At 40.0% G+C, this 27056-nt stretch overlaps 4 protein-coding genes and 1 long non-coding RNA gene across 6 annotated transcripts; 3 read left to right on the top strand and 2 right to left on the bottom strand.

The window, feature by feature from the left end:
• The first annotated feature begins 900 nt into the window (after window positions 1–900).
• LOC144086037 (uncharacterized) lies at window positions 901–7214 on the top strand. The gene is made up of 3 exons (XR_013304327.1): window positions 901–936; window positions 1141–1198; window positions 6313–7214. It is a non-coding gene; the product is annotated as an uncharacterized LOC144086037 (long non-coding RNA).
• Window positions 5522–8156, bottom strand: LOC144086034 (transcription cofactor HES-6-like). 2 transcript variants are annotated; one of them, XM_077615783.1, is made up of 4 exons: window positions 7751–8156; window positions 7572–7658; window positions 7377–7458; window positions 5522–6727 (listed from the first exon to the last, which is right to left on the bottom strand). In XM_077615783.1, exons 1-4 carry the CDS (start codon window positions 7814–7816, stop codon window positions 6306–6308), a joined length of 657 nt encoding a protein of 218 aa, XP_077471909.1. In that variant the 5' UTR covers window positions 7817–8156; the 3' UTR covers window positions 5522–6305. The 2 variants fall into 2 exon arrangements, with proteins under 2 accessions (XP_077471909.1, XP_077471910.1); XM_077615784.1 differs by having other exon boundaries at window positions 7572–7686; window positions 7751–7843.
• On the top strand, window positions 7226–15438 carry LOC144086035 (integral membrane protein 2C-like). The gene is made up of 8 exons (XM_077615786.1): window positions 7226–7252; window positions 8336–8423; window positions 10767–10822; window positions 11865–12008; window positions 12938–13120; window positions 13184–13294; window positions 13378–13531; window positions 14594–15438. The coding sequence occupies exons 4-8, from the start codon at window positions 11910–11912 to the stop codon at window positions 14674–14676; spliced, it is 630 nt and encodes a 209-aa protein (XP_077471912.1). The 5' UTR covers window positions 7226–7252; window positions 8336–8423; window positions 10767–10822; window positions 11865–11909; the 3' UTR covers window positions 14677–15438.
• On the bottom strand, window positions 15004–20716 carry snorc (secondary ossification center associated regulator of chondrocyte maturation). The gene is made up of 4 exons (XM_077615787.1): window positions 20698–20716; window positions 20246–20371; window positions 17153–17320; window positions 15004–15794 (listed from the first exon to the last, which is right to left on the bottom strand). The coding sequence occupies exons 2-4, from the start codon at window positions 20310–20312 to the stop codon at window positions 15685–15687; spliced, it is 345 nt and encodes a 114-aa protein (XP_077471913.1). The 5' UTR covers window positions 20313–20371; window positions 20698–20716; the 3' UTR covers window positions 15004–15684.
• Window positions 20717–21618: 902 nt separating this feature from the next.
• Window positions 21619–26424, top strand: snap47 (synaptosome associated protein 47). The gene is made up of 4 exons (XM_077616251.1): window positions 21619–22304; window positions 23000–23487; window positions 24325–24449; window positions 24679–26424. Exons 1-4 carry the CDS (start codon window positions 21799–21801, stop codon window positions 24823–24825), a joined length of 1266 nt encoding a protein of 421 aa, XP_077472377.1. The 5' UTR covers window positions 21619–21798; the 3' UTR covers window positions 24826–26424.
• The last annotated feature ends 632 nt before the right edge of the window (window positions 26425–27056 follow it).

The following is a 27056-nucleotide window of genomic DNA, read 5'->3' as shown; positions in this document are numbered from 1 at the left end:
TTTATGTAAAAAAGGCCAAATTGCTAGGGCCTTGTTGATGCCACCATATTACTGTGTATCATCACAGCTAACACTTGATGTAACACATTTAACATTATTATAGTTATAATTATGCCAGGGGTCGGGAAACTTTTTGACAGAAAGAGACAGAAACGATTCATATATTTAAATGTTATTCCTTGAGAGGTATACTCAGAACCACACATAAATAGTGTTAGACTTTAAGTTTTAGCATCTGACTCCAACGCCTAAAACTGTCTTATCTTGTCTAACAATGGAGCGTGTTCAGCATCGTAGGAGACAGAGCAGGGTTTAACGGGTTAATCCACAGATGATTTATTTCTGACAAATTGATCTATACAGAGCTCTAATAATACAAATATGGTTAAAATATGTCAGTCTTCAATAGGAATTAATAAATTTAGTGCTAGGACCGACTGAATTAACTTGAAAAGGGACACTGAGCATTTTCAACCTAATTTGATATGCAAGGCCAATAAAGTGACATCAAACTTTATAAAAACAATGAAAGTTAACCTTTAAAGCATTATGAATAGGCCCATAAAAGTAATACATTGCCTGGCCACTCCTTCATATACTCAAATACTCCTTTTAAGTTTAAGTTCTCCCTATAAGTAGCATACACTCTTTAATCTACTCCCCTAAAAGTGGTACATTTTGTCGTTTTTTTGGGGTGGATGGGTGTGTTTTTCCTTGTGTGTGCTGTCCGTGTGTTTATGAATGTGTTCCACTTGCTGTTTATTTCCTTTGCTGCTTCCTTCATGTGATCCCCTGCCTATGTATTTATTAAACCAGGGGTGGCAGAGTCCGGTCCTCGAGAGCCCCTATCCGGTTTTCCATATCTCCCTCCTCTACCACACCTGAATCAAATGATCAACTCATCAGCAAGTCGTCCTCTCGTCGGTGTGCGTATTTGTAAGATATTTCCTTCTTTTCTTCCCACTCGTTTTTCATTACATGACAAAGTCTATTAAATCTACTACAATTAAGTCCTTAAGATAAATCTAAATATTCACTCTGAAAAATAATTAGAGGAAAGTTATCATTAACATGGAAAAAAAGAACACGTGTCAACTTTTGCACAGCTGTCCTCTGCGTTGACTACTAATCTTTTATTAGGAATGTTGCTATGTTGCTGTGTAAAAGATGGAGGTCAGACTTCTACCAGTTTTCCAAGGTGAGTAACACTTTATAGCAAGGGTGTCAGACTCGGGTTGGTTCGCGGCCCGCTTTAACGTCAACTTAATTTCACGTGGGCCGGACCATTTTAGATATAATATTTAGATTTTTTTTAAATAAATGGATTACCATCCCTGAATATTCAGTTTTTTTATAGATCTAAAACAATGTTTATTTTAGCTTTTTTAATATATTTTTAGATTTTACAAAATGATTTTTGAACTAAAAACACGGAAAAAAATTATTAAAAAATTACAATTATTGATTTAAAAGGGGAAAATCAGGAAATTTAATATACATCTATACTCTTCATTTTAATTTGATCCTAAAACAGAACGTCGGCACTGATGATTTACTTTCCCGGGCCACACAAAATGATGCGGCGGATCTGGCCCCCGGGCCACCACTTTGAGTAGTTTATTTATTACTTTATTAGGTTTATTGCACTAAATAAAGGTCTTAAGGAGACGACCCAGCCCTTCCTCCACTTTGAAGCTGGCCTCGGCTTTTTTCAAACACCGTCCTAATTCATTAATGCAGGAATCCTTTCATTTTAAAATGTGCCCTTTGACCTTTGTTGCCACTGTGATGAGCTTGTTGTATTAGTTGAAATCTGACACATGCATGTTGCAGAATGAGGAGTTAAATATGATCACTTAGGAGAGAAAGTAGTGTGTTTAATGTGGAGTTAGTTGACTTGAGTCAAAGGTTGGGTCGTCTTTGAGCAGCCCCTAATCGATTGGCGTCAATAGTTGTTAAAGCTTAAATACGGGCTAAATTTAGGATTTGGAATATTTCAAAGTGCTTTAAAATGTTAATTTAGGAGAGGAAAAATACATTGACGCATTCCCATTTTAGGAAACAAGAACACAAAAATGTGTTAAAAAATACAATGAGTTACTACTCTGACCTGAAAAATGGGCAAACGTGATCATTTTACTGGTCTATTTTTAAAGAGGAATGCACGCATGAGTGTCCAGACTACATACACTGTTTCATTTATTTATTTATTTTTGCCTGATGGATAAAAACCATGGCAACATTTAATTTTTGTCCAAAAGTGACAACCTCAGTTCACCCATTGGCTGCCCTTAAAGACACTAGTCGTCCAATCCAAACCTTGTCAAAATGGATTGGGCGTCTCGTGTTGTCAATGGGACTGAAACATGACCATTCACAGCCAGTTCTCCCAGTTTAAACAAACTTAATATCTGACGCCATCAATGGCATGCAAGGAATTAAATACTATGGAAAAAAATACTTTAAAGTGTTAGTCTGGGATGTAACCAGTGTGTCATTCTGTTTTTATTCCGTTTTTATAATTTTTTATCATATTATATTTAAGAAAAATACAATAACAAATTCAACGTAAAAACTAAATCATTTTTAATATAGGAAAAAAGACCAAAAATATTCCATTTGCTTTATAAAGGGTTAAAATTTTAAACATCCGCTTTTGAATAGCTATCCACTGTCCGAGAAAGTGTTAAGAAATAGCACAAAAAGTCAATTCACCCACAATATGTGCCACTGTCATGTAAGAATCCCGAGAAGAAAAGCCCTTGTGTGTCCTTCATTCAAATGACTTGTAGACCTGCAGACTCGCCATTTTTGATCAAAGCCTTGTCATTTTCATCTTTACACCTTAAGATGAGGTGTGAATGCTGGGCAGCCGCCCCCCTGCCGACGGACCACCATTTGCATCCTTTGAGCAAAGCCAACTGTGGTCACTTGGTGATCCTTTCATTAGTTAAGGCTTTGAAAAAGATCATATACGTATTCGGCATACAGTCCCTTCCAAGAAAATTTGAGCGACAAGGTCAAGTCCTTTGTTATTTGGGTTTCAGATCAAAAGGGGAATCTAAGACAAAGCTTCTGTTCGCAGCTGTTATTTAATGGAATTTACATATAAATGCGTTAACCAACACCTTTTGTTTGAAGCCACCCATTTTCCAAACTAGTCAAAGTACTGAAAAGTCACTGACGGGATTCCTATTTGATCTGGATTTGTCTTTTAGATTCAGGGCTTATAGTTATTATAGTGCTTCTTTTGGATTTACTGTTATGGGGCCACCATGAATGTTCAAATTGACAACATTCATTCATTCATTTTCTGAACTGCTTATCCTCATAAGGGTCTCGGGGGGAGCTGGAACCTTTTTAAGGCAACTATGGGACACCTGGAATTGGTTCGCCAGCCAATCGCAGGGCACAAGGAGACAGACAACCATTCACTCTCACACATACCTAGGAAAAATTAAGAGTCCTCAATCAGCCTACCCTGCATGTTTTTGGGATGTGGGAGGAAACCGGAGAACCCAGAGAAAACCTACGCAGGCTACGTGCAAACTCCACACAGTGAGGACCCACCTGAGATCAAACCCTCAACTCCAGTTGACTTTGACTGTGAGACCTACGCTCTTACACAGGGGTGTCAGACTCGGGTTGGTTCGCAGGCCGCTTTAACGTCAACTTGATTTCACGTGGGCCGGACCATTTTAGATATAATATTTAGATTTTTTCATAAATGGATTAAAAGAACTGGATTAAAAGCACTGAATATTCAGTTTTTTTATAGATCTAAAACTGTTTATTTTAGCTTTTTTAAAATATATTTTTAGATTTTACAAAATGATTTTTGAACTAAAAACAGAAAAAAATGATAAAAAAATACAATTATTGATTTAAAAGGGGGAAAATCAGGACATGTAATATACATCTCTACTCTTCATTTTAATTTGATCGTAAAATAGAAAGTCGGCACTCATGATTTACTTTCCCGGGCCACACAAAATGATGCGGCGGGCCAGATCTGGCCCCCGGGCCGCCACTTTGACACATGTGCTCAACCACTCGCCCGGCTGGCCGCCAAATTAACAATATTATAAAGTTTCATTCATTTTTTCATTAACAATGTATTAAAACTCAATTGGCTGGCCACTAATTCAGTGTGCCCCAACCTTCCTGTTGACTGGGATAGACTCCATCACCCCCTGCGAGACTATTCTGAGGATAAGTGCTACAGAAAACAAATGTGTATACCAGGAGTAAGCATTTTTCTTTAAACCAATCAAGGGGGGATGAATAAAGTACTATTCTTTTCTATTCTAACTCTGATGGAATGGCATGTAAGGCTAAATTCCTTGAAAAGTACCCTCAGGAAAATGTTCAATCATTCTCTAAACATCTTTACTATTTCCTCACTCGCAAGTGTTACAGCGTCAAAGTCAACACCTTGCGTGCACATCACAGGGCAGACACGTCATTAAAAAGTGCATCGGCATCATTTCTTATGCGGACACAGGAGTCAGGACAGAAGAGAGGAAGACTGTGGACCCACAGGAGGGGCCCCCCTCTTTTGAGACTCAATTAACATGAGCTTTCGTGCTTGCTGTAACGTGGATTGAGTTAGTGTTTCAACTTTAATTATGCAAATGATATGGCAGCTTGAAAAAACAGCATTCAGAGAAGTGATTCATCATATATCTTCCATATCTGAATTACTGACATTCTACACCAAAGATGTAAAACCGAAAAGACTTTGGCTTAAGTTTAAGTTTGAGACTTTTGGTGTAGAATGTCAGTAATTATTAAATAAAATTATTTTGTGCGGTCTGAAAAAGTCAATCATGTGCACTGACTTAGTTTCTAATATAAAATCAAGTTAAGAGTCGTCCATAATGAAAAATCACAAACTACAGAATTTATAGATTATTGACTGTTTGTCCTTTTTTATTAAATGCAAAAGAAACATTTTTTTCTTAAGTAAAAGTATACTTTTGTTTTATTTTTTTTATTTCTGAATTGACCGACTTAACAATGAAAAGAGAATATTTACGTTTCCCCCTTTATTGAAAGCAAATATGTATTAAAAAAAGTGAAAAATATTTTTGCTTTGTTTACCTTTTTTCATTTTATTAAGAAAGGAAAAATATACAATATGTTAAGAAGCAAAAAAATCACTTCTTTAATTCAACAATACATCTAAATGATTAATGGACTAATAAAATAGCTCATTTATTTAATAACAGATTGTCAAACAAGGATCGTCAGTGAATTTTTTTCCAAAATTTGTCACAAAGCTGTTTATTGAAAAAGTTCTGCATTGTCATTTGAGGCTTATAAATACATTAAAACCACAACAAATAATTTACAGATTTGAAAATGTGCTTCTATTTTCTTATAGCAGTGATTCCCAAACACTTGGTGTGATAGTGTATTTTTGGATGGCAACGTGTACGATTAAATGCTTGTGTAGTTAAGCATAATTTGGTGCTTTGACTTTGCTGTTTTTATCAAAACATACAGTCGGTTGCCTTAGTTTACAAAGTTGGGAAAATACAGCTCTACATAACTCCTGTTTAACAAGTAAATATAAACAAATAAGGCTGGTACACTTCTAAAAATGAGACCTGACACATAAGTGATTTGCATGTTAAAAGAATTAATTTTCATAAAATAGACATTGCTGTAAAACCCAGGTGTCAAACTCCAGGTGCGCAATTTATGATTGTTCATTTTTCTTTTAGTACCAGACAGCAGCAGTGCTTTGATATATTTTGGAGGGTTCGGTTTCAGACTTTTGGGCAAGGATTAGCGGCATGGAAAATTGCTTTCAAAGTGGTATTAAAAATCAAAACATCTTTGGAGAAAGATTGAAGCATTTATCTTAAACTAACATGGTTAAATGCATAACCTTAACTTTGATTTTCCTACTCGTTGCAGTTCTTAAATGCATTTTGATATAAATCAGATCACATCTTTAACACGAATTGAATAATAACACTCCTTCAATATATTCGGTGTTATGATATAATATAAGAATAAAAGTGCAAAAATTAATCAATCCACTGATAACTTGTCGAGAATCAAATTATTGGATCACCCTTTTCACCATTGATTAATCATTTAGTGTCTAATTTCTGTTGTTCTTAATGTAAGCATAGTTTAGGTAGTTTGCATAAGTATTGACTATTCTGAACGATAACAATACAATGAAAGTATTTCATATAATTTTCTCTGCTGGACATGCTTTTGGTCGCCCACCAAAATAAGTTTGACACGTGCTTTACAGCTTTCTAACAAATTCCTAGTAACACCTGTGTCTACCAGGGCCTCCAAACTGATGTGGGGGACCCGAAACCCAGTGACCCGTCCTGCAACTCCGATTCCTCCGAAGAGGACCCCTGACTTTGTTCCGATTCCTCGCTAGACGACGCCTGACTTTGCTCCCAGTCGGTATCGTCCAGGTCCGAGATGAATTCGTCGGCGGACACGCAGGAGGAGGTGGCCGGGGATACCAAGGAGGCCAGGGGCGGGGACCGAGGACGCCTGCAAGGGTCTGTGTCCGACGGGGTGGTCCGGAGGCGTTCCTGGCCGTGGAGGGGCATGCTTTCCAGAAGATGGTGGAGCAGCTCAGCTCCTACTTTGGGGTCCATCTCGGGGTAGCCTAACACGAATGTGTGCACATCGTGCATGCACTGGATGTAACCGGCCGCAAAACGCTCGCTCGCCTCCTGGTGGATCTCTGTGATTGACACAAACAGAATTGAGTGATGGAGAGCTTCTCAGATTTGCACCATGATGACTTATGTTCTTATCGTAGAATTAAGGGGTTTTCAAATTATGACAAGCGGCTTGGCAGAATGTCTTAAAGGTAACTTATACAGGTTGAAAAGGAAAAAAAGCCCATATTGAACTTGCATATCAGTGGATTGTTTTTTTTATACTTTAGCTTTCATCAATTTGAGTTTGATCATCATTAAAGGCCCCATTGTGAGAAAGTTGCCTTAAAATGATTTTTAATCCAAATGATGGTCATCTTGGAGCTTTTTTTTAGTCAAATTGGATCAAATAAAGTTTTAGATGAAGAGCAAAGCAAGAAAAGAGTGGTTAGATAAGAATTATCACGCAAGAACGTTAACTCAAAAGTCTACAGAGCTGGTTCCATTATGTCCAACGTCATGCCCGACTAAAAGAAGTCCTCCGATTTCCAAGTTTACGCGAATGCAGCATTTGGGGCATTTTTGGCAGCTGGCTACTAACCGCAAGTGTGGCAAACTCGAACACAACCTGGCATTACCACGCCGCTTTTCTTGCAACAAAACTATAACAGCCGCAAAAAAAATCGATTCATACATCACTACGTGTTTAGTTTATTATTTTCAAATATATACCTTGAATCCGGTTTTGCAGTATGCTCTCAACCCGTCTGACCGTCATCTCCAGTACTTCGGCGTTCTCCATCTTTGATTGAAGCTACGACGGAGTACATTCGCACATATTAGCCACTTTTCGCTCGTTTTGATCCGGTTAAAAAGCCATTGAAAGGACTATTAATATGAATTAATTCTTGTTTTGTTTGCGTTCACCTCTGTATCCACCATGAGAGCCCTGAGTTCGTGTAAGCTGTCGTTGATACGTGCTCGTCGTTTCTTTTCCACCAGAGGTTTTCTCATCTTGAAGCACATAATTATGATAAATACCCTAAAACACGTTAAAAATAAAAGTAGACGTTCATCTCCACCTTGCGCACGTCATTTCATATTACCTTTCTGTCAGACTTGAGTCCTCTGATGCAACGGTGAGTCAATGTGTGCTTGCGAGCGGGGGCCATTCCTGTCACAATAATAGACGAGAACCCCCCAAAAAGTGTCGTTCGTTGGACCCCCAAAAAGACGTTGGGGTTCCTCAATGAGAAGACAGATGGCTTCTAGTTAGTGCTGGTACGGGAGGGGGAGACATGGGTATATATATGACGCTTGATTTGCATATGAATTGAGGGGGGCATGGAAGGGTGTTTGTGCTCCTTTCTGGCGTGGCCCCAACTTAACCCACATAGCCTACTAACAAAAAAAAGTTGTGGAATTTTGGGGTGACACCCATTAATTAAATCCCATTGACGAGATAGACGTCCACTACATTCGGACAGCGATTGCTGTCAACCCTCCCGGTCCAAATGGATTGAACGTTTATTGCTGTCAATGGCATTGAATGAGCTATGAAATACACCGTATGAAGTGTGTCAGAAAAGTTGTTGTACTACTGTAATAATTTAAACCTGACAACAAATTTAGTTCTCTGTAAAAAAAATACATTCATTCAATCTTTTTCCATACTGCTTATCTTCACAAAGGTTGCAGGGGGTGCTGGAGGCTATCCTAGCCAACTATGGGAACTAGGGTACACGGTCGATTGGTCGCCGGTCTTTTGGTCGCCCGAAGGTAAGATAATTACCATTTAAATTGTTGCTCAAATTCCCTAAATACAAATTGTGAATTACTATTTAGTCATACTTAATGCCCTAGTAATTATTAGGCTAAAGAAAAGCTCAAAATTTCCCGGACTTTTATAGTTTTTTTGTTGGAGAACTTGTTAAGACCCTGACGGACGTAGCTTCTTAAAGGGACAACGCATGTACATACAAACTCTTATACACTCACACGTCGTTATTGATGCGTAGACCGTGTTGTTTTACCTTGTTTTGTCACCGATCTTTTGGTCGCCGGTCTTTTGGTCGCCCGTTGTCGCGGTCGGGGCGACCAAAAGACCGTGACCAAAAGACCGGCGACCAAAAGACCGGTGACCAATCAACCACACACGGGGAACTAGGCAGGGGACACCCTGAATTAGTGGCCAGCCAATCGCAGGCCACAAGACGGAGAAGCAATCATACATAGGGGCAATTTAGATTTTTAGAGTGTTTAACCGGCCTACCCTGCATGTTTTTTGAATGTGGGAGGAAACCGGAGAACACGGAGAAACCCCACACAACCCCAGGGAGAACATGTAAACTCCACCCAGTGAGAACCCACCAGGGATCTAACCACTCCCTGCCGGGCCACTATGTACAAAATACAACTTCCCAAAAATTGTGCTAATGTAGGGTTTTAAGTAGGCACAACTCAAATTTTCAATTTTTCGGCAGAAATAGAAATTTAGAGGATTTTTTACTTCTTACTGAGTTAACTCTGTTAAACAAGAAAAAACAACTTGTGTTAAACGGAAATGTTAACATACGCTTACTTGAAATGTTACATCAGCTACCCTTAAGATGCCTGCTGGCTATATAAAAACCCCTTTTTGTCTTACTGTCTGAAGTAAAATCAGACTAAACCCCTCTTATAACAGATCAGTCAGGATTACCCAAATTATTTGCCATATTTTCAGCACTATAAGGGGTATAAACACATATATGGATCAATATTGGTTAATCATTGTATGAAATTCCCTTTACCACAGCCCCATCTAGTAACTAGATTCTAGTTGATGTATAAGACAACTAAACACTACTACTACAGCTCCACCTAGTGGATGTATAACATGATTCCCTACTACCACCACCACTACTACTGCTGTGCCTTATAATCCGATGCACCTCATAAATAAAAACGAAACAAATTTTATTCATTAAAGATGCGCCTTATATTCTGTGTGCCTTATAGTGCGGAAAATACGCTAATATGTTAAATTGTGTGATAATGTCAACTGATAAACCTGACTCAGTTATCCCAGTTTTGTTAGGAGGAATGTGCTGAGAGTGTGGATAATTACCAAAAACAGTAGACTCAAGTCAAGTAGTTAAAAAAAATGTGACCTGATACTAAGAAATTGTATGTAAAAAATCTTTGGCATTATTTTATTTGGGGGGGATTTTTTCATTTTAAGATGTATTTTCCCAATGTCATTGTCTAGAAATTGATATCCGTTTTCTTATTTTCTCATGTATTTCCCCAATGCTTTATGTATATTTGTTAACCCTATGGCTGCCATTAACCATGATAGATGTCCAATTCATTTGAAGTGGGAGGCCTAGCAGCAAATGAACAAAGGACCACCCTCCTAGTTAAAATGGGTTGGACGTCTACAAGTAATAAACTCATTCAGTTGACAGTAGGAGGCCGATTTGTTACCCCATGATTGGGCATTGCATTGGAAGAGCTAAATGTAAATTTAGGCCTCAAGATGTTGACCATTAGATTTATTAAACCTATTCATTGCTTATTTTGCCTTATATGGACTGTCATGTTCTTGATGGTCAAACATGATGGTGGTTACGCTTTTGTTCATTTTCATGCCAAGCAAGTGAACGATGCCAAACTGGCGCACTTGCAGCAAAGTTACACAAAGTTGCGCTTCCGGATGATGACGTCACCCACGCGTGGTGGTAGTAGTACGCAAAAAAACACGGAACACCACCATATGTGGCTGATGCCTTCAGAATAAAAGCAGGACGTCTTACGATGGAAGTCAACGACAGCGACCATCACGTTTAGTCGTTACGAATCCCTTGGTAGCTTTTATGCGGAGTCGTCCGAAGCCGTCAAGATTGCTTTAAACGCCGTTTGACAGGAAATGACGCGACCGCGTGCTCTTATTTGATTACGATGGGGCGGCTCCTTTTTGGATACCCACACATTTGCGACGCGCTCGTCACAATAGACGTCACGACTGGTGGTCGCTGGCTATAAAATTTCAAGCGCGATTTAGGGAGCAAAGTCATAAGTAATCAAGTGAGCCAACCGAAGCGACATCGTGCAAAATGGTCAGGCTGACTTTCCATCCAGTGTCTGCGGCGAAAGACTGCAAAGAGACGAGTGAGCGCATCATCATATCGGAACTCGTAAGTATGACACTTTTGAGACACCTCTTGGAATTTATTCGGGAAAAAGAAATTGTATATATTTTTTGCCGTTTTCAAGAGTACAAAAGGTTGATTTTGTGTCTTATAGAATGTATAATTTGGAGTGGTATTAAATTTCCAGTCATTTGGAAATTGATGTTAATTAATGTGCATTATTAATTGAAAATCACATTTTTTTAAAATTGGGAAAATGTATTGTGATTTTTGCCAATCTCAGTGATTTTCCTAGTGTTTTTTTGCTTTCAAGTAGACTAAATCTAGTTTAGAAAGTTATTTAATCATAATAAAAGGGGAAAATAAGAATAAAAATCAATATAAAATTCAATTATGTATGATGAAAATTAGCAGCAAGCAGCTATGGTTAAAAAAAAGGCTGTTATCTGGACTGTGATAAATTTGCCACAACAATCACCAAGCGATATTACATTTTTATATAATATATAATTCCTTTGATTATTTTTTAAATTTTTTAAACCAAAGTGGTGATCTCTGTGATGGCTTTGATTTATAATGGCAGATGTTTGTTTCGCTGTCATGGTATTGTTTTATAAGGACATTGATTTTTGTAAGGCCATGTCTTTTTTTTTTATATAATGGCTTTGACGCTTGATGATGTTTTATTTTTTTATGACAACATTTTAGGTCATGACGATGGCCTGGTTAGTCACAACAGGTTATTTTAAAAGTAGAACATTTTTTAAAATGCTAAATTAATTCCATACTTTTAATATAATATGTTGTATATATTTCACTACTAATGGCAATTGCAGTAAAATTCTGAAATGAATTGACCAAATGAACCAAATAGTATAAATCCCTTAAGTCGGTATCTGTTGCCAATCAAGCGTGACGCCAAAAATGTGCGTACGTTGTCTATTAATAAATGGGTATCCCACGTCGTTTCCTGTCTTCCGCCAGTAGAACGCTGAAGGCGGCAAACAGTGGGTTGCCATCTGGAGTGATGAGTACGTCTGTTGGCTGGCGAACACCCGACGTAACGCGTGGCCTGTTTTGTCTGCAGGAACAGGACCAGCAAAAGATAGATGACTGCAAGTCCAAGCCCTTTATGCTCCGCTACTTGTGGATTGGGCTATCTATGGTTGTCATTCTTCTTGGATTGCTGCTGGGATCCATCTTGACCTACCGATACTTCTTTATTTCTCGGGTAGGGTATGCATCACTTAACCCTTTGATGCATGATGATTTTTTTGTTTGTTTGTTTTTAACCCTTGCAGAATACATTCCATTAGCTGCCATTGACAGCAATAGACTAGTGGGTACTCGGACGTTTCGTCGAAAGACGTTTGGTCCCCGGACGTTTGGTCGACCGGACGTTTGGTCGACCGGACGTTTGGTCGACCGGACGTTTGGTCGACCGGACGTTTGGTCGACCGGACGTTTGGTCGACCGGACGTTTGGTCGACCGGACGTTTGGTCGACCGGACGTTTGGTCGACCGGACGTTTGGTCGACCGGACGTTTGGTCGACCGGACGTTTGGTCGACCGGACGTTTGGTCGACCGGACGTTTGGTCGACCGGACGTTTGGTCGACCGGACGTTTGGTCGACCGGACGTTTGGTCGACCGGACGTTTGGTCGACCGGACGTTTGGTCGACCGGACGTTTGGTCGACCGGACGTTTGGTAGAACGGACGTTTGGTAGAACCAGGTTCGCTCGCTGTCAAATTATGACGGTTTACTGTTGATATTTTGATATTAGATATTTAGATATTAAACTCACTCTCTCTAATGATTATAATTTTGAGAGCTGGTTTCAACAGTAACGTCCGTTCTACCAATCGTCCGTTCTACCAATCGTCCGGTCGACCAAACGTCCGGTCGACCAAACGTCCTGGGACCCAACGTCCGGGGACCAAACGTCTTTCGACGAAACGTCCGAGTACCACTTTTAGAGCATTATAGAAGCTAATCACGACTCATCTCAAAGTCAAAACCTGAAGAGCAAGACAAGCTAATTATCTTAAATGTAATCTCTTCATTGCTTTTGCAGGGCAAGGTGCTTGCTTTAATATGGCCGCCACCTAGTCGTCAACTGCCGTATGAACTCTAATTGTTACCTGCGTGACTTTTGCAGCTTCTGGAAGGCGGGACGCTGTTCCACTGCAACGTGATTTACAGCGATGGCTTCACCAGCGACAGAATGGAGTTTTCGGAGGCAGTGCGCATTTTACTAGAACAACGTGGACAGTTCATCAGTGTGCCTGTGCCCAATTTCGGAAAAGGTGACGCCGCTGACATTGTCCACGACTTCAGAAAGGTCAGTAGTCTCGCGTCCCCTTGTGATTGGGCTTATAATCAAACGTATATTGTGCACACGCAGAACCTGACGGCTTATTGGGACAAAGAGTTGGACAATTGTTACATCTCCGAGCTGGACACAGCGCACGTGCCGGCCCCTGAAAACCTTCTGGATCTTCTCAGTAAAGTTGAGGTGAGACCACAACCTCAAGTCAATTTGTGATGTGATTGTCTAGTTGCCAGTTAGCAGATTTTTACTTGATGGTTTTCTTGCAGAAAGGGATGTACTTTCCACATAATTACATGATCAGGGAGGAGTTGGTGGTGACCGGCCGTACCAAGAACCTCGGGAGCCCAATCATGGATGAGATGTGCCACAACAAGGACACCTATCTTTTGGCGAAACGCCGAAAGTCTTCTCGTGCTTCTCGTGAGTGCATAATTTCTTATAACGGCGACAGGCGTGTGCCGGCACTGCTTGAATTTTTACCCCAAAATAATCTGGTTTTAAAAAATATATTCATTTTCAAGTATTAACTCATTGGCTGTCATTGACGGAACCCAGTCAAATTGGATTGGACGTTTTTTACTCTCAATACCAGTGAAATGTGATCACTCAAACCCTGCCTTCACAGTTCAAATGGATTTGATGTTTGGAACTGTCAATGGCAGAGAATGAGTTAAAGTAAAGTCATTTAGATGATTTTCTGTGCTGGCCATATTAAATTATACATATTTTCATTATTTGCTGTGGCCCAATAAAAAAAAATCAATTCTACTAAAGAATTCAAGTATACAAAATTCTGCATAGGTGACATGTCAAATATATTGAGATCTTCCTAATTTAAAACAATGACAATTTATTTAGATTTCCTTGTCTAAAACAATAGATATGCACTTATTTTTTGTCAGTCATGATTTTAATTTACCAGATTAAAAAAAATAGCCAAAAACAATCATGAGGTTGTGTGTAAAAGGAAAGTTTTTACTAGCGCGTGTATTCCATTAATAAGAATATTTTTATACTCCTACTTGAATTCCCAGTTATTTTCATTATGTATAATATCCCAAATTTTTAGATGTGGAATATATGATGGTAAAAAAGTAAAACTCCCAACAGATGTAATTCTGTGAACAATATCTGTTGAAGTATTATGAAAAATCAAACACTCTTAGTCACAGGGAATCCGATATGGCGTCAGTATGACCATATCTGGACTTCCTGTTGAGTGAGTGTGTTTGCTTGTGGGTGGGCAAAGCTCGGGAGCGCACCGTGACTCACCGCTAGTGAAAATGCGTCCACTCAAGTGTGGAGGATGGCATGAGTGATGAGTGTCTCTTTCTTGGCTGTTGATTGGCATGACGGCTTATCGAAAGTGATGCAACTCGCTTGCTTTCACTCGTGTGCAAATATAGACTGGCTTGTTGTTTTTGAAGATGAATAATTGTTTTGGCTTCACTGCAACTAAAGATGTGGTGTTCTCGATTTCAGGCAAGAGGCGAAGCAGAGAAGATTGCCGCATCATCCACCACTTTGAGAGCCCTTACCTGATGGAAACAGTCATCTGCTCTTAAGTTCACCCCGGTTGGTACTGTGCCGCTTTTCCGAGCTAAGGATTCTTGGATGTGGGCCTTTCTTCTGCACTTGTTAAATTTCACTTTTTCTCTTTTTCGGTGATATTCTGTTCAAGTGTGCATGGTTTACAACTTGGTGGAGGAGTAGTTGGCACATTTTTCACACGTTGGAGTTTAGTTGTTCTTATGGTGGGATTTGTGGGTAGTGCATTTTCCTCCCACACTGCAAAAACATGTTCTTGTATTTAAAAAGTCTGAATGGTTATGTGCCTTGCGATTGGCTGCCAACTAGGAACCCAGGTGAGAGTGGCAAATTTTATTTAAACAACGAAGAGCAACATTTATTGAACAATTTTATTAGAATGTGCAGCTTCTGTTTTATGAATACAATGTTTAAAATACCTCATGTAGTTTAGAGAAGTGTATAGTAAAAACTTGACAAGCAATATATGAATTTCCATATTAGTGTTGTCTATGATATCTTGATTTTGTACATTTGTAGTTTACCAACGGCTATGGACTGTACGTATATAGAGTGACAGATGGTACCAAAGTCTGACGGAAGTTATTAACCACGTGAATATTAAGATTACTTGACTGTAGAAATCACTGATCTTCCCATTGTGGTGAGTGTCATTTTCATCAGATTAGAAAATTATTGGTTTGTCAAAATTTGTATCCGGTTAGAAAAGAACTTTTTGGGTTCATCGGTCTCAGTTGATTGTGATATGTATGGGTAATAAACTATGTACTGAACTGTAACTAGGTATTTTTCATCAAATTTAATGTTAACCAATGTGGCAATTGAGCTCATCTGGTTTTCATATTTTTTAACCTTGGCATTTTGTGGAAAGCATGTCACAGACATTCTTAAAAATTTCAAGCAAAATAGATTTCTCCTTTAAAAAAAAACACTCCATCAGGGGACCCGCCACAGCTTCAACACACAACCCAGGACACACCAAAACATACTTATAAGACACACCCACTCAGGCTTCCAAACCCATTCTAGGAGGCCGTGAACTTCCTGAGCATTATGACAATGAGCGCCAGGACGACAGAAGCTCCCAGAAAGACTGCGATGACAATGGCTGTGATAGCTCCTGGTCCGAGAACCCCTACACAAAGACACAAACTGTTCAAATTGGATTAAGGAAACTTGCATTCAGATTTACTAAACGAGTGTCGCCCTATCCAGTCAATCAAAAGATGTCCAAATTAAGGCCCACTGCCCAGTTTTTACTAGCCTGCAGCAAATGGTTAAAATCATCCCAATAAGGCCCACACAAGAAGCTTAATTTCATCCTACATTTTCTTGCATTTCTCACCTTTAACACTATTTTGCTTCATCTTCCATGCCGAGCATCCTCCTAAGGATTGCGGGGCTTGCCGGAGCCTATCCCAGCTGACTTCAGGTGAAAGGCAACCTAGACTGGTCGCCAGTCAGCGGCAGGGCACGCAGAGAGACAAACAACCAATCGTACTCACAATCATACTGCCACCAGCGGGAATCGAGCCACCGCCTGCCTGCGCCGAATTCAGGCAAGTGAACCTTACTTAACAGCATCACGCGGCTATTTTGTTTTAGGGTACCCGGACATTTCGTCGACTGACACTTCGTCCCCGGACATTTTGTCGAACGGACGCTTTGTCGCCGGACAGTTCGTCAAACACATTCGATTATCTCACGGATGACTATGCAAACAGTACCTACAAGCCATTGCACATAATTTTTATCGAGACTATTAGTATAATAATTGTAATTTCATGTAAACTGTGTGTATATGTGACATGCTAAAATGTTTAATTTATTAACGATCGCATGTTGGGGATGTTTGGATTGGATGTATTTCGATTATCATCTCTCACGGATGACTATGCAAACAGTACCTACAAGCCATTGCACATAATTTTTAATAAAATAGTTTTATTTATTGCCTTTTATTTTAATGTAAAAGTTCCTTTAAACAATCTGAAGTAAAAACTCATGAGTATAATTTTGAGAGCGAGAGATTACCTGGTTGATCGTTTTCAACAGTAAAAACTCATGATTATAATTTTGAGAGCGAGCGAATCCGGCGACGAATTGTCCGGCGACGAAATGTCTGTTCAACGAAATGTCTGTTCGACGAAATGTCTGTTCGACGAAATGTCTGTTCGACGATCTGTCCGGCGACGAAGCGTCCGTTCGACGAAACGTCCGGGGACGAAGTGTCCGTCGACGAAATGTCCGGTCACGTGTTTTAGATAATTACATTTATATTGAAGATAATGTAGTGGTTCTTTGCCCTATCTATCTATGGCACGGGCATCGTAGGATCGGGTCCCACTTGGTGACGGTGTTATTGTGAATGATTGTCTGTCTCTATGTGCCCTACGACTGACTGACTGGCGACCAGTTTAAGGTAGTCCCCTTTTGCCTGAATTAAACTGGGATAGGCTCCAGGCCTATATTAGTGTAAAGAGAGATTATGACCTTCCTCCTCATCTAGGATGAGGCCTTGCGTGGCATCCTCGTAGTCAAAAGTGAAAGCCTGCTCAGTCATATGATGAAGGAGTTCCTTGGTGGTGGTAGGGGCCACATCGGCGGGGGTCTCTCCTGACATGGCATCCTGGCTGTCCGTGGCTGGCTCGGCCACGGTCCCTGCAAAACAGAAAAAAAGTTGAAACGATAGAAAGCCTGATTACCATTGGTGCGTTGGAGTAGCCAATGAAGGTCTTCTTTGTGCCCCCAACGGCTCGGGGGTGGCGGTATAAGGATTTTTTTGTAGAGAGGTAGCATTTTGTCCGTTTGGGCGTCAGGTGGGCTCCTGACATGTTGTTTTTTCCTTCCTTCGACGATCCAAGGAACCTCCCAGACTGGCTGAAAAGCTTCAGTGGGAGTGATTATCGCTGATGAGGAGGTTCAAAACATAAAAGTATGTCCTATTTGCATACACGATTGAATGCTGTTACCGGTACTCTGAACTATTTTGTGTGTGTGCGGTGGTAAATGGTACTATTTCTCACAGTACAGGTCAGAGATTATGTGTTCTGGGGGCTAGTAAAAAGAGGGACATTTAAATTAAAAACACCTCTTGATCCTGCAGTCAATGGCAGCCGAAGAGTTAAAGTAGGTGAGGTCACAAGATATATTTAAAACAAAATAAATACAGAAAATTCCTCCATATACTCAGGCGACACTTTTTGTAATTTATATTTTTGTCATTCTTACCAATTTGTTTCTATTTGTGTTGGAAGTTTTTTTTTTTTTTAACTTTGAATTATTTCTACTTTTCATTACTCATGGATAGTTTCAATAAAAAAAATACTTTTTATCATCACAACTTAAATAATTGTGTTGTTTTCCAAAATGCAAACTTCCATTGATTTATTCATTTTAAGTTTAAATGATCACCATATGCAATGAGTTAAATACCTTGAGATAAAAAAAATCCACCTTAGAGTGTTACTTTGGTCCGTAACCAGTGGGTATTTCTGTTTTAAATGTTTGGAAATTTTAATAATGATGTTTTTGTTTTGTTTGTTTTTTTGTTTATAAAAAAGAAATTACCACAAATCTATGAAAAGATAAAGGTTGTAAGTTCATTTTTGAATCAATGTTCACTGTTGGATTAAAATGGGTTAAAAAGAGTTAATTTTTCAGATTTTTCAAAACATTTTTACAGTTAATAGTACCCTTAAGTTTGAAAAAGAAAATTGCTCATTACATTCATTAATCTTTCAGTTAGCAAAATCAGTATCAAGACTCATTTGGCATTATAGATACCAATTTTGGTCACTCATATATTTTAAAACGAGTTGATTTTTGTTGTTTGCATAGTTGCCCAAAAGAGTATTCTTTGAAACCAGTCATACTTCAATATTGGTTGTAAACAAAATGTGACTTTAATTCTCACCACTTCACCATGGTGTGCGCTTTAAAATCTTCCAGCCCAAAAACCTGCATTTAAAGAGCGATGTGTATACTTTTTCTATCCACTCTAAGTGGCGGGCGAGTACTTTTGATTTAGCAGAAATGGATTCCAAGCAGTGTCTTTTAAACTCTGCGAGTATTTGTGTTGACCCAGAAGCTTCCTGTAGCAGTAGCAGGACAGGAGGGAGGTTTTTTGGAGATGCAGGCCTCGGGCCAACAGCACCATCAATGGGGCGTTCAAGGCCCGTGCACAAAAGGTGGCTTGTGCTCACCGGGCCTGCGACCGGTAACAACCGGCCCGGCCCAAACCAGACAGCGGCCGAGTTCTGTTTGTCAAACAAACTTGTTGATGGAGCAGTTTGCTAAAGGTTGATCCAAAAGGAGAGGGCAACAAATAAGGACATGGACATTTGTTTCCATGAGAACTGTTTTGATATTAATGCAAAACATTTACTTCTGCTGTTGTGGAAGCCAGTTGAGTTGACAGCAACCACACAAGGCTCGTATCCCAAATTTTCTGATCTAATGTCTTGGAAAAACACATTGCAAGATACCTCTATTTATGGAGTGTCGTAATGGAAAAATATGATAAGTACTGCTGCATAATATAGAAGAGAGGGGAAAATGCCATTGTAGAAAAAATGCAAATAGGAAATGTTAAAGAAAAAATCAACAAGTGTCAATCAATACATAGAGTATACATCACTGTTCAGGTTTTTTTTGGGTCAACCAGGCAATTTGGTTTCCAGCTAAAGTGATATTATCATATATGTTGCACAATGAATAGAAAATATAGTCAAGACACATCGCCGTATGGTAACCAAGTACCAATCGAGCTTATCCAATTTGCCAATTTGTGGGAGGATCCCTCGGGAAGCTTTGGTCTCATCTTCAAATTACCTCAACAAATTAGCAGCTTGAACACCAAAGCGTTGTTGGAAAAAAAGAAAAATCATTAATATTACGTTTGTCAATGTCTTGATTATATTATTTTTTTAAATTCATTTTGGAACACATTTAAAAAAATGAAAGTCCAACTTTTCATGGAAAAAATTGGGTTATGTAAGGCTAAAGTGCAAGCAGAAGATATTTCAAATTATGCACATGAACTCCATTCCTACTACTAATAATGAGTAGGAGTTTACAGTAAATTTTAAGCCATCTCGTAATTGAGAAAAATGAACAGTCATCATTTTCTAGCTTGTTTGACGTGTGAATTGAAGAATATCGCACTTAACTCATGGCGAAAGAACACTTGAGACTCAATCCCGACAATTCGTCAACACCTTTTTTTGCAAAATATAGTTGAAAGCCAAAAGATATAGAATCAGATTGTTGTCAAAAAACGATTCAAACAAGTTGCTTGTGTTTCATTATTTTGCTTAACCCACTAGTTCAACCCACATTCCACATTTGAGGGCATAATTAAAAAGAAGTTTTCCCCCCCTATGCAAAACTTTAGAAAAATCTTAACATGGTTAACCTACGTTAAAGTCGACTAGCAATGTTTTGTTTGAGTTTGATTCCATCGATTCACACACACCCTGACCTCTTGACTGCGTAACAAGGGCACGAACCACAGTCCACCTTTCTTCCAGAAAGGCCAATTTTAAAAACCCTTGGCAAACCAGCATTTTCAGTTGTTATCTTTACCTGAGCGCACAAAGACCACCAGAAAACCCAGGAGCACGAGGATTCTGCAGACGTTGCTGCGGACCATGACGACGAGCAGCGGTGGAGGAACTGGAGAGCGAAGATGAAGGCTTCTTGAAGGTATGACTGAGAAGAGCACCGTTAGGTGAGTTGGGAAGTTCTGCGAGGGCGGGTCGAGGTGCCCACCGGACTGTCAGGACAGTGCCGACTTTGTGAGGTCATCTCGGTTGCGCCCACCCAGCCACTCCTGAGTCTGAACTCTTGCATCCAGCCGTTTCAAACTCACAAAACTACTCTGAACAGTCAAAGGACCATTAAATAGATATTTTCATAATTTCTAGCCAAGGTGGGTAAATTCTAGTAGTAGACCTCACTGACTACTGACATAATCAAAAACATGCAATTTCACAGATTAAATTTCAAGAAAAAATGAAATAAAATTTGCTACATACTTAGTACTTTGTCAAGGTTGCACTTCTCATTTTTGTGGTACTGTAAATCAAGATATTTTCATAATTTCTAGCCAAAGTGGGTCAATTCTATGAGTAGATTTCACTGACAACTGACATACTCAAAAACGGACAATTTGAATTGAATGCTTTTATTGTCATTATATAAATATTTTAAGAAAATTGAATTACATTTCTTTTTTTAGGCTTTCAAAGCACTACGAGCACACGAAATTCAATTACTCGACTGTTTTGAATAGATTTAGCGTAATGCTTGGATTACGGGGCGGTCTATTTTGAGCGTCCGCTCATTTGACAATGCTATTTTGCAGGCAATTAGTATTTGATTTAAAAAGAAATGCTTGAATTTTATCTCATGTCATCTCATTTTCTGAAGCACTTCATCCTCACTAGGGTCGTGGGGGGTGCTGGAGCCTATCCCAGCTGACTTCGGGCCAGAGGCGGGGGACACCCTGAATTGGTGGCCAGCCAATCGCAGGGCACAACAAGATAAACAACTATTTACACTCACACTCATACCTAGGGGCAATTTAGAGTGTCCAATCAGCCTACCATGCATGCCTTTGGAATGTGGGAGGAAACCGGAGTACCCGGAGAAAACCCACTCAGGCCCGTGGAGAGCATGCGAACTCCACACAGGTGGACCGACCTGGATTAGAACCCAGGTCCTCCACTGTGAGGCCGACGCACTAACCACTCAACCGCTGGGCTGCCCCTTTAACTTTATTAAAGTATTAAATATGACATTTAGACGACAAAAGGTCAAAGGGTCAAAGGAAAAGAATTCTATTAAAGGAGTTTCACATCGGACACTAAACAGCGATACTCCACCTCTGACAGGAAATCCGAAAAAAAAACATACGCAAGGTGTTTCACATCGGACACTAAACAGCGATACTCCACCCCTGACGTCATATCCGAGATAAATATACGCAGCGTGAACGAACGTCAACTATTTTCACGCCCTGCAAAGGTATAGTACAACTAGCGATTTAAGATCTATATATATAAATAGCGAGAGAGAGCGTCGTGTGCATGTAGCAAGTAAGAACCAAACGCTATAGCTCTGTCAATAGCTAAAAAATGAGCCGCGACGCCACCATCCATAGCTGGCTCGGCTCCTATTATCTCACCTGGGGCAAGAGGTGGGAGGATGGCACGCTGTCCCTTAGCAGAACCTCGGTGCGTTTTGTCTCCAATCAAACCGGAGAGACCCTCGCTAGTTTTCGCCTATCTTGTATTATGGAGCTCAAACTGGAATCATCCAGCTTTATTTTCAGCACTTTGACTGTTTTGGAGGAGGGCAATGTAAAGCACTGGTTCGGATCCCTCAAGCCCAACCGAGTGGTGGTCTACAACGTGATGGAGCATTTCTGGAGAGAGCGCCTGCTTTCCCCTACCATCTCGGAAGCCCGGGCTGGAACCCATGAGAGTGAGCCCTCAAAGGGCCGGGAGCTGATCAAGCTCGTTGCCGGGGCCCAGAGACGACTGGAGGACACCGGGATGGTCCTCAGTGATCAAGGAGAGCAATTTGACAGCATGATGCAGGGCCTGGAGAAAATGGACTCAGACCTGGGAGTGGCTGATAAGTAGGATATTTTCTCTTAGAAGTGTGAAAGCAAGTGAAATCTCTTAATATTATAGTCCAGGGGTGGCGAACATGTGGTTCTTGAGCCGCACTTGGCTCTGGGCCACGTGTGGCTCTTGAGCCGCATGTGGCTCCGGGGCATGTGTGGCTCTTGAACCGCATGTGGCTCCGGGCCAAAATAAATGCGGCCGTTTGCTTATCATATTTTTTTTAAACTGCGGCTCTTTGCCTTGTTTCATGTTTCTTTTATTTTTTATTCTCTCTTTAAAAAAATAAATAAATTATATTTAAAAATAATTTGGCAGATTGGATTTTTTTTAATACTGATTTTGATGTAAGGTGTGGCTCTCACAGTTTAAAATTTTGGTTCTGTGTCTAAATTGTTCGCCACCCCTGTTATAGGCCATTAAACGAAATAGTTTTTGTAAGTAAGCTGAATTGAGCCCATTGGATTTTTTCCTTTAATTAAAAAAAATATATATCTTGCAGTCTTTTGACGATATGAAACAGCAAACAATTATTTTTATATAATAATTATAATGACCCTCAAATGATTTTTTTACTCAAACAGATATCTCGCATGTTCCAGATAACAATAATAATGATTTTATATGTGCCATATATGTGTGTTAGTTTGAAGACCTAAATTGTAGTATACTGTATTTAATGTCCTGTACATCTCTTTTTTACCTGCAGACTTTTGTCTGAGTTGGAGTCTCCTTCCTGGTGGCCTTTCAGTAAACTCCCATGGAAGATTAATCAAGAGGCTAAGGCGGCAGATGCAGCTCAGGCGGCCGCTGCGTCCAAAGCATCTGCCAAGAGCAAAGTGATTATCAGCATCCCAGCCGTGGTGTCAAAAGACGGTGACTGTGAGCTGAAACCCGGCTGCCTGCTGGTGCTGCCATCTTGTCTGGAGGTGCGAGACTCCGCTTGCCACCTCCTCCACCGCTTTGAGCGTGGCGAGGTGGATGAGATCAGAGTGCACAGCCCATACGAGATCACGGTGGGGCAGCGCTTCATCGGCAGGCCCGACAACCGCTGCCGGCTTCTGTCGGCCAGGATGCCGGAGGCCCTGGCTGTGCTGGAAATCCAGTACAAGAAAAAGGTGGAGTTTGCCGCTGAGTACACCGGCTTTAGGAGCACACCTGCTTCATCACCATGTGATACGGACGCAAGACATGACAGTAAGTAATTGATTTTTTTGGGGGGGTGGAATTTTTTCTTTAATGTAAAACTGAAATGCAAGTTAGAGTGGGAAGAAAATGTCTTGCCACCCACCAATTTGCTTAGACAAGCATAATTTAATTTTTAAAAATTAAATCTGCAAGCAAAGTTTTAAATAATGCTGAAAACAGACAGATTAGACAGTCAGTTTCATTCATTCATACATTCATTAATTTTCCCAACCACTTTATCCTCACTAGGGTCACAGGGGGTGCTGGAGCCTATTCCAGCTGACTTCGGGCATGAGGTGGGTGGACACCGTGAATTGGTGCCCAGCCAATCGCAAGGCACGAGGAGATAAACAACCATTCATGCTCACACTCATACCTACGGGCAATTTAGATTGTCCAACCAGCCTACCATGCAGGTTTTTGGAATGTGGAAGGAAACCGGAGTACCCATAGAAAACCCACACAGGCTCGGGTAGAACATGCAAACACCACACAAGTGGACCAAACTGGATTTGAACCCAGGACCCCAGAACTGTGAGGCCGACGCGCTAACCACTCAGTCACCGGGCCGCCCCTATTGTCAGGTTCATAAATATCATAAATATTTTATTTTTATTTCTATTTTTATGATTGTCTTACTGGCGGAACCAGAATTCCGTGATCGAACCATCAGTTCCTTTTGAAAAACAAGCCTTAAACAAGTTGCCTCACGCTTGCAGTTAATGCTACAGTTTGTCCACAATGTGGCAGTGTTTCTCTGTCAGGAAAACACACCACACAACTGTTGCACTTTTTTTTTTTCATAACAAAAAGTTATGTCTAACTCTCCACCTGCCCCCACGCCAGGCTTGCTGCTGGGGTGCGAGGAGACCGAGATTCCAATGGAGGTCTCAGCGGGAGACCTGTCCCAGCTGCAGGTGCAAGTCCTCCAGCCCACTATGACCCAGGCCGAAGCGCAGGAGCTCAAGCAGGTGACAAGCTTGTGGACTCCTTATGTTAGTAGCTGCGCACCCAGTTTCAAAGAAACTCATTTTCAATTTTCACTGAGCAGGTCACAAAATATTGGCAATGCAATCTCCTCATTGTAGACTGTATGTGTAGGCTTCATTATAAATGTGGCTTTTAATGGATGTGCTGTGCCTAGCTTGACCGCAGGGTGTGTAATGACTTTAGCAAATGTGTGTGTGTGTGTGTACGCAGATGCTGCTCCAGCTGAAAAGCCTGGCCCTTGAGGCTGAAACGGAGTTGGAACGCCAGGACGAAGCGCTCAATGTCCTGACTAAGTCAACCGACCAAGCCTCTATGACCATTGAGAAACAAACCTGCCGCATGAAGAGGCTTCTGTAGAAGACGCAGACTCTGGACAGACAGACAACGTGAAGGTTAAATGGAGAGATAGATGTTTCGAGCTACAGCGCAGCACTTCCAGAGGCATGAAAGAGTGAGAAGATCCAATTTTGAATGAGTTAGTATTTGTTTCCATTTACAAATGCAACTCATTTTTATTTATTGATCATTGTTGTTTTAGGATTGTTGTTTAGTCATGACAATCTTCCCACTGTATAAGTCTAAATGTACACAAAATAACACATTATTAATGGTTCAAATTAATGTATAACTAAATAATTCTTCATTAATTTCCCATTTTACTTATCGCAGGGGTGCTAGAGCTTATTTCAGCCAAGGGCACATCCTGAATTGAATGCCAGCCAATCGCATGGCACAATGAGACAGAACCATTCACGTTCACATTTTTTGCTTATGCTCACTTTTTCTCATGCTCACACAAGTGTTCAACCAGCCTTGCATGCATGTTCTGGAGAGGTGGGAGGAAACTGGAGTACCCGGAGAAACCCCACACAGGCGCGGGAAGAACATGCAAACTGCATACAGGAAGGTCGGAACCCACCGGGAATTGAACTGTCAATCTAAGAACTATGAGGTAGGCGTGCTAACCATTTAATAACATTAGTAGAGTAAAAATAGTTCTAAATAACTGCATATTCTCTATTATCTTTATGGTATTACTACTAGTTTTATTGATATTATACCTAAAGTGGACAATTCTTTTCTTTTTATTGTTGTAGCATCCTAATAACAATAATGGTAAAACTAATAGACATAAAAATATCCTTTAAAAAAATCTGACTGTAAAAAAATCGTTGGAATCTAATATATTGAAATAATATAGAAAAATAAAAAATATCCATAATCGATACCACAATTATAATTAGGATTTTTATTATTATCACTTTGTTGTTGGGCCCATTTTGTCCTGAATGCACTTTATCATATGTCTTAGAACTTTTTTTCTGTAAATCTAAGTACCCGTTAGGTATTTAGTTTTTCTGTTTTAATATTCTTTATTTATTTTTCTCAACACTGCAATATGTTGTCCGGTTTATCCTTTCCAGTGTTGATTAGAGTTACTAGAGGTACTCACTTTAATGAGGATCACTTACGAGGTCTATTTAGGAAGTGCACACTACATTGCGATATAAAGCAAGTTTAGCATTGCTCATTGTGTAAAACAGGGTTTGGAACCAGGCTTGGGTGTGGCCCTGTACAGGCATTTGATTGGTCCACACACACTGATGATCTTTATGATCCACAAAGCACACTGATACTCCAAGACAAAGTGCATGTTACACTTAAGATTCATATTCTTCTTTACAGTCATTGTAAAGGTCTGTGTGACATGTTACCTTGCATTGCATGTCTTGATGTGAGTAGAAGACTATTTCCTTATTAAGACCAAAAGCCATCAAATCTGTGAAGGACTGAAACATGCATCTAATATCAATCTGAGCATTTCCATCTGTTTCATGTGCCAAGAAATGACTGCACGAATAACACGAACTGGCATTGTGTCTCCTCACTACTGTTAAAAGTATGTAAAATTCTTATTGTGATGAAGAAATAAAGACTCATCACCATCGGTGTAAATGAGTCCTATCACACCGTTAGGGCACGCATAGTGGTATATGATTACAGGGAATATAAAAAAGTCTTTGAAATATGCATTCAAAAACTTTAAGGCCTTCCAGAATGCAGAGCCATGTTGCCACTATGAAGTAGCATCATCACACATAAATAAAATAGGGGCAATATTTAGTCAACCACCAATTTTGCAAGTTCTACTTGAAAAGATTAGAGAGGCCTGTAATTGTCAACATGGGTAAACCTCAACCATGAGAGACAGAATGTGGGGAAAAAACAGAAAATCACATTGTTTGATTTTTAAATAATTTATTTCCAAATTAGAGTGGAAAATAAGTATTTGGTCACCTACAAACAAGCAAGATTTCTGGCTGTCAAAGAGGTCTAACTTCTTCTAACGAGGTCTCCACTCGTTACCTGTATTAATAGCATCTGTTTTAACTCATTATCGGTATAAAAGACACCTGTCCACAACCTCAGTCTCTCACACTCCAAACTCCACTACGGCCAGGACCAAAGAACTGTCGAAGGACACCAGAGACAAAATTGCAGACCTGCTCCAGGCCGGGAAGACTGAATCTGCAATAGGTAAAACACTTGGTGTAAAGAAATCAACTGTCAGAGCAATTATTAGAAAA

The sequence above is a fragment of the Stigmatopora argus genome, chromosome 12 (genome assembly GCF_051989625.1).
Source record: "Stigmatopora argus isolate UIUO_Sarg chromosome 12, RoL_Sarg_1.0, whole genome shotgun sequence".
NCBI lineage: Eukaryota > Metazoa > Chordata > Actinopteri > Syngnathiformes > Syngnathidae > Stigmatopora > Stigmatopora argus.
Note: the sequence above shows the minus strand (reverse complement) of the source record. Positions and strands in the feature narration are given on the sequence as shown.